This window comes from Leptonychotes weddellii, chromosome 14 (assembly GCF_054177405.1).
Source record: "Leptonychotes weddellii isolate Sample4059 chromosome 14, ASM5417740v2, whole genome shotgun sequence".
Taxonomy (NCBI): domain Eukaryota; kingdom Metazoa; phylum Chordata; class Mammalia; order Carnivora; family Phocidae; genus Leptonychotes; species Leptonychotes weddellii.
In genome coordinates, this window is record NC_138382.1 from 80,308,913 (window position 1) to 80,319,299 (window position 10,387).

The 10,387-nt window shown below is 63.9% G+C and overlaps 2 protein-coding genes across 8 annotated transcripts in view; one reads left to right on the forward strand and one right to left on the reverse strand.

Moving 5' to 3' along the window:
• Positions 1 to 5,505, forward strand: part of NOXA1 (NADPH oxidase activator 1) — a 10,377-nt gene extending 4,872 nt beyond the window's left edge. For 2 of the 3 annotated variants that reach the window (XM_031032426.2, XM_081804022.1), the window contains 11 exons: positions 497 to 628; positions 877 to 984; positions 1,904 to 1,963; positions 2,232 to 2,275; positions 2,847 to 2,961; positions 4,105 to 4,144; positions 4,367 to 4,425; positions 4,633 to 4,787; positions 4,892 to 5,006; positions 5,102 to 5,216; positions 5,304 to 5,505. In XM_031032426.2, the coding sequence (XP_030888286.2) occupies positions 497 to 628; positions 877 to 984; positions 1,904 to 1,963; positions 2,232 to 2,275; positions 2,847 to 2,961; positions 4,105 to 4,144; positions 4,367 to 4,425; positions 4,633 to 4,787; positions 4,892 to 5,006; positions 5,102 to 5,216; positions 5,304 to 5,392 (1,032 nt within the window). In that variant the 3' untranslated portion in view covers positions 5,393 to 5,505. The other variant, XM_081804020.1, reaches the window with a different exon arrangement.
• Positions 5,460 to 10,387, reverse strand: part of ENTPD8 (ectonucleoside triphosphate diphosphohydrolase 8) — a 5,889-nt gene continuing 961 nt past the window's right edge. Inside the window, exons 3-11 of one of the 5 annotated variants that reach the window (XM_031032430.2) lie at positions 8,926 to 9,073; positions 8,719 to 8,836; positions 7,966 to 8,116; positions 7,664 to 7,823; positions 7,338 to 7,568; positions 6,917 to 7,248; positions 6,646 to 6,784; positions 6,270 to 6,404; positions 5,460 to 6,184 (exon numbers count right to left, since the gene is read on the reverse strand). In XM_031032430.2, coding sequence (XP_030888290.2) covers positions 5,921 to 6,184; positions 6,270 to 6,404; positions 6,646 to 6,784; positions 6,917 to 7,248; positions 7,338 to 7,568; positions 7,664 to 7,823; positions 7,966 to 8,116; positions 8,719 to 8,836; positions 8,926 to 9,051 — 1,656 coding nt within the window. In that variant the 5' untranslated portion in view covers positions 9,052 to 9,073 and the 3' untranslated portion in view covers positions 5,460 to 5,920. Of the gene's footprint in view, positions 6,185 to 6,269; positions 6,405 to 6,645; positions 6,790 to 6,916; positions 7,249 to 7,337; positions 7,569 to 7,663; positions 7,824 to 7,965; positions 8,117 to 8,718; positions 8,837 to 8,925; positions 9,074 to 10,387 lie in introns of all 5 variants that reach the window. The other 4 variants (XM_031032434.2, XM_031032432.2, XM_081804023.1 and 1 more) reach the window with 4 other exon arrangements.

A 10,387-nucleotide genomic window follows, 5' to 3' on the forward strand; every position in this document is an offset into this window, starting at 1 on the left:
GGGTCCAGGAGAGGGGTTGGAGGCGGGGCCAGGAGAGGTGCCAGGGGCGGGACTGGAGGCGGGGCCAGGAGATGGGACTGGCGGTGGGTCCAGGAGAAGGGTTGGAGGCGGGGCCAGGAGTGGGGCTGGAGGCGGGGCCAGGAGAGGCGTCGGAGGCGGGGCTAGGAGAGGGCCTGGGGGTGGAGGCAGGAGGGGGGTCAGAGAAGGGACTGGAGGCGAGGCCAGGATGCGGGCCGGGGGCGGAACTGGAGGCGGGGCCGGGAGATGGGACTGGCGGTGGGTCCAGGAGAGGGGTTGCAGGCGGGACTGGAGGCGGGGCCAGGAGAGGGACGTGGTGCGGGCCTGGGGTGGAATCCGGATAAGAGGCAGGGGAGGGGTGGGGAGCAGAGGGGGAGGTTGAGGCCTGAAGGGCTGCTCTGGGGGTGGGACCAGGGATGAGGCCAGAGGAGGGGAGATAAGTGAGGGAGTAGGCTGTCATCTCCCACCTCGCTCCCAGGTGCTCTTCAACGTGGGGGCGGCACAGTGCCGGCTGGGACTCTGGGCTGAGGCCACCCACAGCCTAGAGGAGGCCCTCTCGAAGGGGCCGGAAGGGGCTGACGACCTGCACGCCGCCCTGGACCAACTGCAGGTGAGGGGGATGCAGGTGGAGAGCAGGCCGACCCCACCCCCCGGGCGTTGTTGGGCCCATAGCCCACAGTCCAGGGCCCCCAAAACCAACTCTGTGAGATGAAGAAATTTCTAGAGGGAGGTGGCCGGTGTGCCCTGGTGTGGGGGCTGGGGAAGGACTTCCCAGGGCCTGTGAGAAGTGGGCGGAGGGTCCCTGAGGCCACAGCCCTGGTCAGATGCTCAGGTCTGCATTGGCCGGACCCCCTCCAGAAACAGGCCCCCCTGCAGCCTCGGCAGGTCCCCAGGGGTGAGGTCTTCCGGCCCCACAGGCGGCACCTGGAGCATCTGGAACCAGTGGATTTCCTAGGCAAGGCCAAGGTAAGGGGGCAGCGGCTCACTTCCTGCGGCCACGGGGCTCGGGGGGCCAGCAGCAGCCCGCAGGTGCTGAGCTCACAGGGGCACCTGTTGTTAGAAAGGCTTCCGTAGGTGGGTGGAGAGTGGGCACAAGGCCACCCCCAAACCGCAGAGTGCCTGAGCTTCCTGGGTCAGGGGCAGTGTCTTCAAGTGGAGTTCACAGATCCTGGGCTCTTGGAACCAGGAGGCAGAACCCACCGGAAGCTGGCTGCAGGGGAGGGCATGACTTTTTGGCAGGGATCCCCAAGGCGGTGCTGTCCCCAACTGCCTCTACCTCAGCCATGCTCTTCTGGCCTCAGCACCTCCTTGTATTTTTCTGTCTCCGTCTCCCTGCCTCTCTGCCCCAGAGAGTGAGATCCCAAGGAGGGCCGGGGTAGGCTGGCCTGGGCCACGCAGCATCACCAAAATCCCAGCACATTTGGGAGCAGGGGTGGAATGCAGAGAAGTAACTCCCCTGTGCACAAAGGAAAATTCACTTGGGTTTCAAGCTGGTGGCCCTTGGGTTAACCCCAGCACCCACCGAGGTCACTGAGGGCCGGCACGCTGTGTGTGACCAGGTACAGGGCTGGTGAGGTCACATGCCCCAAACACCTCATCTTTGCAAACATCTGCTGGCAGGGGCCAGGCAGCTCTGAGCTGCATTAATCTGAATTTAGAGTTTATCACAGTATGAGACTTCTAAGAAATAAAAATATTTCAGAAGTTGTATTAAAAATAATTTAAAACTGTCAACACAGATGTTTTCCTTTATCAGACATATTTTTCCTACCTTCTAGCCTCCACCTGGCGGATGGGACACTCAGGAGTGTGGGGTGGGCAGCAGGGGCTGGGAGCGGACATCACAGGGCCCCTGACTCTGCTGTCCCCTGCTGTCCCTCACCAGGTGGTAGCCTCTGCCATCCCCGAAGACCAGCACGAGGGCACCCAGCCTCAGCAGCCCCAGGTGGGTGGGTAGCCTTCCAGCCAGCCCAGACTTCTGTGATTTTGCAGGCCTGAGCATTTCAGACCTTTTTACTGTGAAGGGAGGAAAATGCTCTGAACCCTCCCTCGGGGCTCCCCAACCTTGCTCTGATCTGAACTTGGGAGTGGCAGGCCTATTCTGTGTGGGAGTCTTGCCTGGGGTAGCAGCGCGGGGGCAATGCTGGGCCTCCCTGCCCTGACACTCACCCACAGGGATCTGCCTCCTGACAGATGTCATTCTGTACCCATAGGTTCGGGATGCCGATGGTGAAGGCAGACCTGGAGCCGCCCCACGGTAGGAAGGAGTGGGTCTCCCCTCTGCATGCTGGTTTCTCCTCTTGGGGCAGAGGCCCTGGTGTGAGGCCTGCATTGCAGCCCCTGAGGCCAGGGAAGAGGTGTCTAGCCTCTCTCAGCCCTGCCCATGCCCCCTTTGTCCAGATGCCCAGGGCTTACACTGTCCTGAGCCCATCCTGCTCGTGAGGAAGAGCCCTGTGCCCCCTTCTCACAGAAGCAGCACCCAAGCCTCAGTGGGCACCAGAGGGGAGTTGAGACTTCAGGTCGCCATGACTCCAAGTAGCACCGAGGCTCGGAGCCGAGGTGCCCAAGGAGGGAGCTGGCTGGGTTGTGGGCTGATGTAATTACTCCTCTGGCATTGCCAGACTGGACCTCACAGGCGGGGCCGTCCCAACTCGGGAGAGGGGTGCTGCTCAATGTTGCATGGGGTGTAGGGACATAGAGCAGTTCCCCGCCCGGGGCCGTGCTCTGTGCTGCCCCTCTTCTCCACACTTGGGGTTCCTCTCAGGCTGTGTCGGGGGGGGAACAAGTTGGGCAAGTCCTGGGTATGAGGGCTCCCCCCCGCCCCCCAGGGCTGGAGACTCAGGCCCCTGCAGAACTGCCACCCCCTGTGGTCCCAGGATGCCCCTTGAGGCAGAAACAGAGGTTGGCTCTGGACAGGTGGTGCAGGTCATCTACGATGAGCAGGTGAGTGAGCCCGGGCCCAGGTCGGCGGCGGGGTGGGGGACAGGGGCCACAGTGCTGGGAGGACACCCCCCACCAGGCTGAGCATGGGGACCAGCAGCCACAGCCCCGCACTGTGAGGGTCTCAGGGCAGGGCAGGTGGCCTCATCGGCTTCCTCTGTCAGGGCAGAGACAGGGCTGGACGCCAGGGTTGGGGAGCTTGCTGATGCTCACGGGTGCATAGGCTGGAGTCCGGTGGTCCTCCCCCTGCCGCTGGCCTGCAGCCTGGGCTTCTGTACCATTCATCCACCTAGCCTTCCTTCCTGGACACAGGCTTCTCCTAGGCAGGGACCCCCGGGAGGGTGTGGCTGGCCACCGCCCAGGGCCAGCGCCGGAGAGGGGTCGCGCATGCGCAGAGAAGGTGGTTGAACTTAACATGCAGTTTATCCAAGGACTCGATAAGAAAACAGACGGTCCCTCCCCTTTCACTGATGTTTCATTAACTCAAGGTGAACAGACCTGTGCCCTGAAAAGCAATTGTTCTCTGTCATGACTGAGCTTCATTAAATCTCCGCAGGTTAAGGCTGCCTTTACTAGGTTCGTACATTGGGGGTTTAGGTCCTTGACCCTCCTGACGTAATAGCAAACAGCTTCTGAAGGGCTTTAACCAGCTGGAAAATCTGATACAGTCCAAACACTTCATTTATAGTCAAACTTCCAGACCCCCCCCTTGAAGCCAGAATCTGATTCAGGATGGTCTGGACCCCAGGGCCCCTCTGGGAGGTTCCGCTGCCCCTCTAGCACCTCCTACATGGGGTGAAGTCCAGCTGGCCCCTGGCCTGGGTCCTCAGCCTCCAGGGTCACCGGGGACCCCCAGCTGGAGCTCCCGTCTCATAGTGCTTGGTGGTGGCGGTGGGGGCATGACAGATTCTTCCCCACCGATGTAAGGCAGGCTGTGTGTGGTCTCCAGGCCCCTAGGGACCTGGTTCGTGCCCTGAATACACCCCCACATGGGTTGTATTTATGGCTTCCTGCTGATCAGCTGGCTCCCCGGCCATAAACCTCACCACTGGGTCTGCTGTGACAAGCCCCAGGCCAGGGAAAGCTGCCCCATCCTTAGGGCCCCCCTCCCTGGCCCCTGCTCCCAGCCTGTGGCTTTTCCTGCAGAGGCCCCGTGTGGAGCAAGTTGGCAAACAGGTTCCTCCAGGTAAGGACATCCTGAGCTGCAGGTGGTGGGCAGAGGCTCGTGGTGGTGGAAGTCCTGGGCAGGCGTCTGGGGGTGCTGGGAGCGGCCTCTTTGCCCCCGAGGGAGGCGGCTGGCTGCCTTGGGCCTCCCAGCGGGTGTGTGGTACCAACAGCTACTCTACCCCAAAATGTCCCAGTTTGGGGGTGGTGGCCATCTGAGTCCCTGCTCTGTCACCCTCCACAGGGCCGCTGGTGGCAGAGGCGCTGGACCCCAGCCCTTTGGAGGATCCCTCGGGTGCTGGGGTAAGAGGCACTGTCCTGTATGTCACCCCCACTCTTCAGGGATTGGGGGCCCTGAGGCCAGGCCCTGGGGACCCCAGCTGATAGAGCCTTCCAAGCCTGGAGCCCCAGCCCCTCCCCCCCTCTTTGCTCGAAGGCCACCCCAGCCGGGCCCTGGGCATGCAGGTGTGGGGCTTCATGACTGACCACTGCCTTTCTGCCCTGACCCAGGGAGTGGCCGTGGAGGACCCCGCGTCCTCGGTGACCATCACAGTGCAGTGTGCCTTCACCCTGGCCCTGAAGGTCCCTAGAGGAGCTGACCTGTCCAGCCTGCGGAGCCTGCTGAGCCAAGCCCTGCCTCGCCAGGCCCAGCGTGGGCAGCTCAGGTGAGCAGGTGGGAGGTGGTGCAGGACTGCAGAGGTCAGAGGGCAGCGCCCCACCAGAAGCACTCCCTGCCCCCTCGATGCCACTCTGGGGAGTCTCTTTGCAGTTACCGAGACCCCAGCAACAAGGGGCGCTGGGTCCCCCTCTCTGGGGAGGAGGCACTGCAGAGGGCCTGGCGGGACGTGGCGGCCAGCCCGGGGGTCCTGCAGCTCCAGTGCCAGGTGAGCCTCAGGATTGCGTGGGTGTGGGTCTCAGTGTGGGGCACGGGGGACCCTGGGGCCCTTCTCCAGCCCTGCAGCCCCCCTTCCCGCCGTAGGGAGCAGGTGGCCGACCTGCCCTCTGCCAGGTGGTGGCCCAGCACAGCTACTCTGCCCGGGGGCCCGAGGACCTGGCCTTGCAGCGGGGGGATGTCGTGGACGTCCTGTGTGAAGGTCAGTGGGCCGCTGGGGCACGAGGGGCTTCTGTGAGCGGACCTTGCTTGGTGTGCTCTGAGGAACCCTGACTCCCCTTGCATGCAGTGGACCAGGCATGGCTGGAGGGTCACTGTGATGGCCGCATCGGCATTTTCCCCAAGTGCTTTGTGGTCCCAGCTGGACAGTATGTGTGAGGAGCCCGACACCCCCACCCGGAGCCCCGCCCAGCCCAAACCCAGTGAAGAAATCAGCCCTAAGACGTCCCGTGGCAAGGAGGATGTTAATAAAGAAGTCTTTCCCCTGCAAAGGTGTGGTCTGTATTCTGGGCTTGTCCACTTGGAGGGCCTGGCAAAGGCCTCGAGGGTGGGGTGGGGCTGCCACTCCAGGAGAAGCCCGGAGCCCGACACCAGGGGTCCAGCTGGGCCTCTGCCCAGCCTCCTCCTAGAGACCCCCAGGGCCCCACTGCCAGCGTCTCCCAGGGGGCCATAGCCCCTCTTGCCTGAGCGGTCACTCCCACCTCCAGGCTGGACCGGGCCCCACGTCCCACGCACCTAGGTCACACAGCCCTGGAGTGCTGCAGGGCCCAAGTCACCCGCCCCCCTGGGAAGCCTGGTGGAGAAGGGGACCCAGAGGGGCCGGGATGGGGAGAGCCACCCCGAGGGCCGAGTGGGGCCATCTGCCCACGGGGCCAGAGCCCTCAGGACAGGGAGCCCCAACAGGGCTCAGGAGCTCAGGAAGGCTCTGGCCGGTGCAGCCGTCCAGCCTGGGGCCGCCCAGCTTAGCCCTGGGGCCACAGGAGGTGGACTGCCACAGCCCCAAGAGTAGCCAGGAGAGTCAGCACCGCAAAGACGACTCCAGCCGCCCAGATGCCGTAGCTCTCCGCCCGCCAGCGGGCGGGCACCTCGGCCGGGATCACGCCGGTCAGGTTCAGCATGTAGCCCAGCGTCCAGCCAATATCGGTGCCACCGGCCTGTGGGACACGCAGCCTGGTCAGGGCTGTGGGCAGCTGCTGCGGAGCCCCTGACTCCCGCTTGCCCCGGGCCAGATGGCCAGGCCCTGGGAAGTGGTCACCTGCTTGTGGAACTCGATGTCGGGCCAGGTCTCCTCCCTGAACCCGTAGCCCTCGAGCAGCAGTGTGAGTATATACAGGCCCGAAGCACAGTGGTCCCGCAGCCAGCGGTCCTGCCCTGGCGAGCTCGCCTCCACCTGGGGGCCGGGAGGTGAGGAGCCAGGTGACGCCCCCTCTCCCGGCCCACCGGAGGCTGCTCCCACCCACGGATGCGGCCCTGGGCCTCCTGCCTGGAGCGGGATGGCCAAGGGGCTGTCTTCCCTTCCCTCGGCAGCCCCCCACTTAGGGGGCCCTGCTGGCCCCCTAAGTGCCTGCTTGCTGCAGCCCAGAGAGCTGGGGAGGTTCTGGTGGGGACAGGTGGCCCCAGGATCCACATACCTGCTTCCAGGGTCTCCGGCAGAACTCCCAGACAGTGGCGTTGACGGTGGTCAGCGGCTGCTTGGAGGTGAGGTTCAGGAAGTGGAAGGTGTAGTAGAAGTTGGAGAAGGCCTGGGTCGGGGAAGTAAGATGGGCGTGCCTGCACTGGGGCGATGCCCAGGTGGGCCCGGATCAGAGTAGCCCCAGCACGGACCAGGCAAAGTCCCCCCCACACACACGGGGACCCAGAGTCCCCAAGACCCCACCTGTCCAGGGCTCATCCAGGGCCCACCTGGCATCAGGCCCTTGGGGCTCCAGGAGGAGGCTGGGCCCCTGGGGAGGACAGTGTAGAGTGCTCACATAGAACCGGCCCCGCACGGGGGGCTGGTAGACCCCATCGAAGGCACAGTGTCCTCGGCCCTCGCAGCTGGAGAAGTTGAAGAGGCCCCGGATGGCGGAGACGCAGGCCCCAGGGTTCCCTGTTCCTTCCACCGTGAGGTGCCAGGCCAGGTCTGGAGGGGGTGTGGTGTGGACACAGGGTGACTCATACAGGGTGGCCGGGGTCAGCGTGGCCCGGTAGCCACTGTGGTAACATGGGTGGCGGACCAGGGGCCCGGGGCTGCTCTGCAAGAGGACAGGGAGGTGGCCTTGAGCCCAGCAGAGGGCCCCAGGCCATCCCATTTCACCTGGGCCTCCTCTGGGGGCAAGCCAACCTCCACCAGCCGAGCCAGGAGTCTGGTCAGCATCTGGTCCCGCCCGAAACAGAGGTAGCTGTGGGTGTAGACCCTGTGCTCAGAGCCGTAGAGGCGGAAGGTGGCCTGAGTGTTCTTGTCCAGTATGGGGCCGCCAGGCACAAAGGTGATCTGGGTGGAGGCTCCACCCATGTCCAGGGCACCCACCAGGGTCCCCTCCGGAGGCCGGATCCATTCTCCAGAGAAGGAGTACTGAGGACAGACAGGCGGCACTGAGTCCTGGAACCAGCCACATGGACCCACAGCCCCCGGTCATCCAACCCCCACCCAGGGGCTGCCTGTGGCACCTTGATCAGCATGCCCAGGACGTAGTTGATGGTAATCCAACCTAAGGCACCTTCAGCCTGCCCAGCCAGGAGCTCAGCACCCCAAAAGTCCAGGGGGGCCTGGCCCAGGACCCGGCTGACTGCCGCAAAGATGTCTCCTGCCTGAGAGCTGTTCTTCTGGCTGGGCAGAAAGGACCAGCAGCCAAAGCTGGTGGGAAACCCACAGCCACCCTACCCTGCCCACCTGCCCAAGGCGTCCATGCCGTGGTTCTCATGGCTGCTCCTCGCAGATGTGCCCCAAGCCCCAAGCCAGCCCACCTCACCTGAGCAGCCTCATGCCAGCTGTGGCCCCCAGGAACATGGGCGTTTCCTGATGTCGTGCCTCCGGGACCAGGGCCAGCGCCTCCTCCAGGCAGCCCTGCAGGCTCTCACCAGCCTGTGCAGGATTGGAGGCATAGGAGGAGATTCCAGGCCCTGAAACAGAGCACCCAGGACAAAGCTCCAGGCTCGAAGGCTGGCGGGGCTTGGATAGTGTCGCCCCAGGAAATATGTCCACGTCCTCACCACTGGGACCTTTGCGTGGGATCTTATTTGGAAAAAGGTTCTCTGCAGATGTAATTAAGGTAAGGATCTTAAGATGAGATCATCCTGGATTCCCGGGGCGGGCCCTACGTTTGATGGCCCATTTCCTTTAAGGGAGAAGAGAGGAGGCATTGAGACACACGAGGAGGAAGGCTACGTGACGTTGGAGGAAGAGGTTGGACTGATGGCACCACAAGCCCGGGAAGGCCGGGAGCCTCCGGAAGATGGAAGAGGCAGGCGGGACCGGGCAGGCGCTGTACCAGATCTCTGCAGACGAACCTGGGCCCTGGGCCAATGCCACACTGGTCGGCTGTGCCACCTTGCGTCATTCATTCAACCTCTCTGAGCCACTTTTCCTTTAGGACCATTTGCTGATTTGCTAAAGGAAATCCCACCTCGCCCCCGCTGCACCACCCCCCAAACCTCCACCCAGCCAGGGATCCCACCCCGACAGCCGTCCGCGGCGGTCGCGCCGCCCACGTTGGCACACTGACCTTTCACCTGGCAGGCCAGGGCCTGGCTGACCACACCTGTGTTATTTTCCTTGTCTGCTGGCCACCGGTACACAAAGAGGGACGTGTGGGAGGACCCGGCGTCAAACACGATCCCAAACTGAGAGTGACAGCAGGGTCAGGAGGACGGGGGCCAGCACATCATCAGCCCGGCCCCCCCCGCCCCCCGGCTAGGGTCCGGGGGCCTACCTTGGTGTCTGCGGGCAGGAGGACACTGGTGGCCTCCACCAGGAGGAGAATGAGCATGGTGAGGCCTGAGGCCGCTGCGGCCCCTAGCAGGGCCGTTAGGACCCGCTTCTTCCAGGTCAGCCCCATGAGGGCAGGGCAGGGCTGGCAGCTGCAGGGGGGCAGCGGTGGGCACCCAGACTCCCTTTGCTGCAGACGCTGCCGCCCTGGAGAGTCACCCCGTCCTCCCTGGGGCTCAGCACACCCTGGCTGGGTCAGTGGGCAGGGCCACAGACCATGCCATGGGAGCCAGACCTGCCCAGGGTGTTGTGGGCATCGGAGGGGCCCGTGGGGCCAGGGCCCAGGAGGGCTCGTCTGGCAACAGCGCTAGCCCGAGACGCACAATGCTGACGGCGACGGGTCCAGAAGAGCCCCACCCTCATGCCGCGTCGGGGACCAGCTGAGCCCCACCATGCTATCCAGGCAGCCCTGCTCCCCCCACCCTCCCAGGAAAAGGAGCCCCAGCCCTGCAGGTCAGCTCCAGGCTGAGGTTGGGGGACCCAGGACCCTACCTCTGCTGCTGGCCTGCCTCCTCTCTGCGGCCCCCACCCCAGGCCTCTCCCAGGGCCGTGTTTCCTCTCTGGGAGCCCTGAGGTCAGGCCCGAGCCAGGTGGGGACAGGTGACCAGCTGGATATCTAGTTCCTGCCAGGCAGCCTCACGTGCACTCTAATGAGTGAGGTCAGCAGGGCCCCGAGAAGCACGTTTTCTTGACGAAAGGACCTTGAGGTCAGGCAGTTCTTAACAAAGACGTTGGTTTCTATTTGAAAACCCAACCTCTGGTTTCTCTAATCTGATTGTGAAACTTTTCGTTGGCTCCAGACAGCCCCTGGGCATCTGGCCGAGGCTGAGCCAGGAATGCAATTTGCACAGGGCCCAGGTGCCCAGCTCAGTGGCCTTGGCCCCTGCAGGGCCTGCTCCAGGCCCCAAACACCCCCCGAACCAGGCCGTGCACAGAGCACCGTCAGGAGTCTCGGCCCGGCTGGCGCCACTGCCCAAAGGAGACTGCTCTCCGCGATTCCTGTGATTTTGTATTGCACTGTGAACCTCACAAAAATGCAAACAAATGCAGGCCATTTCCCACTGAGTGATGACACAACTATCCCGCGGGGGGCATAGGACAGGCTGTACCCAGAGGATTGGGGACCTGTTTGAGCCAGCCAGTCCAGGCCCACAGGGGACCCAGCCTGTGCCCCCAACCAGCACCCAGGTCACAGGCAGGGCCCAGGGACACTGGAACCCCACCTCATAACCCCACCTCCAAGCAATATAGCATTCTGAGATCCCCCAGCCTGGGCCCCCAGTGGGTGGGCAAAAAGGATGGGCAGACTCTCCCACGGTCAGAACACCCCCTCCAGAACTGGTCAGCACCCCCGAGACCAGGACAGCCCCCCCAGACCAGGACAGCCCCCCTTAGACCAGGACAGC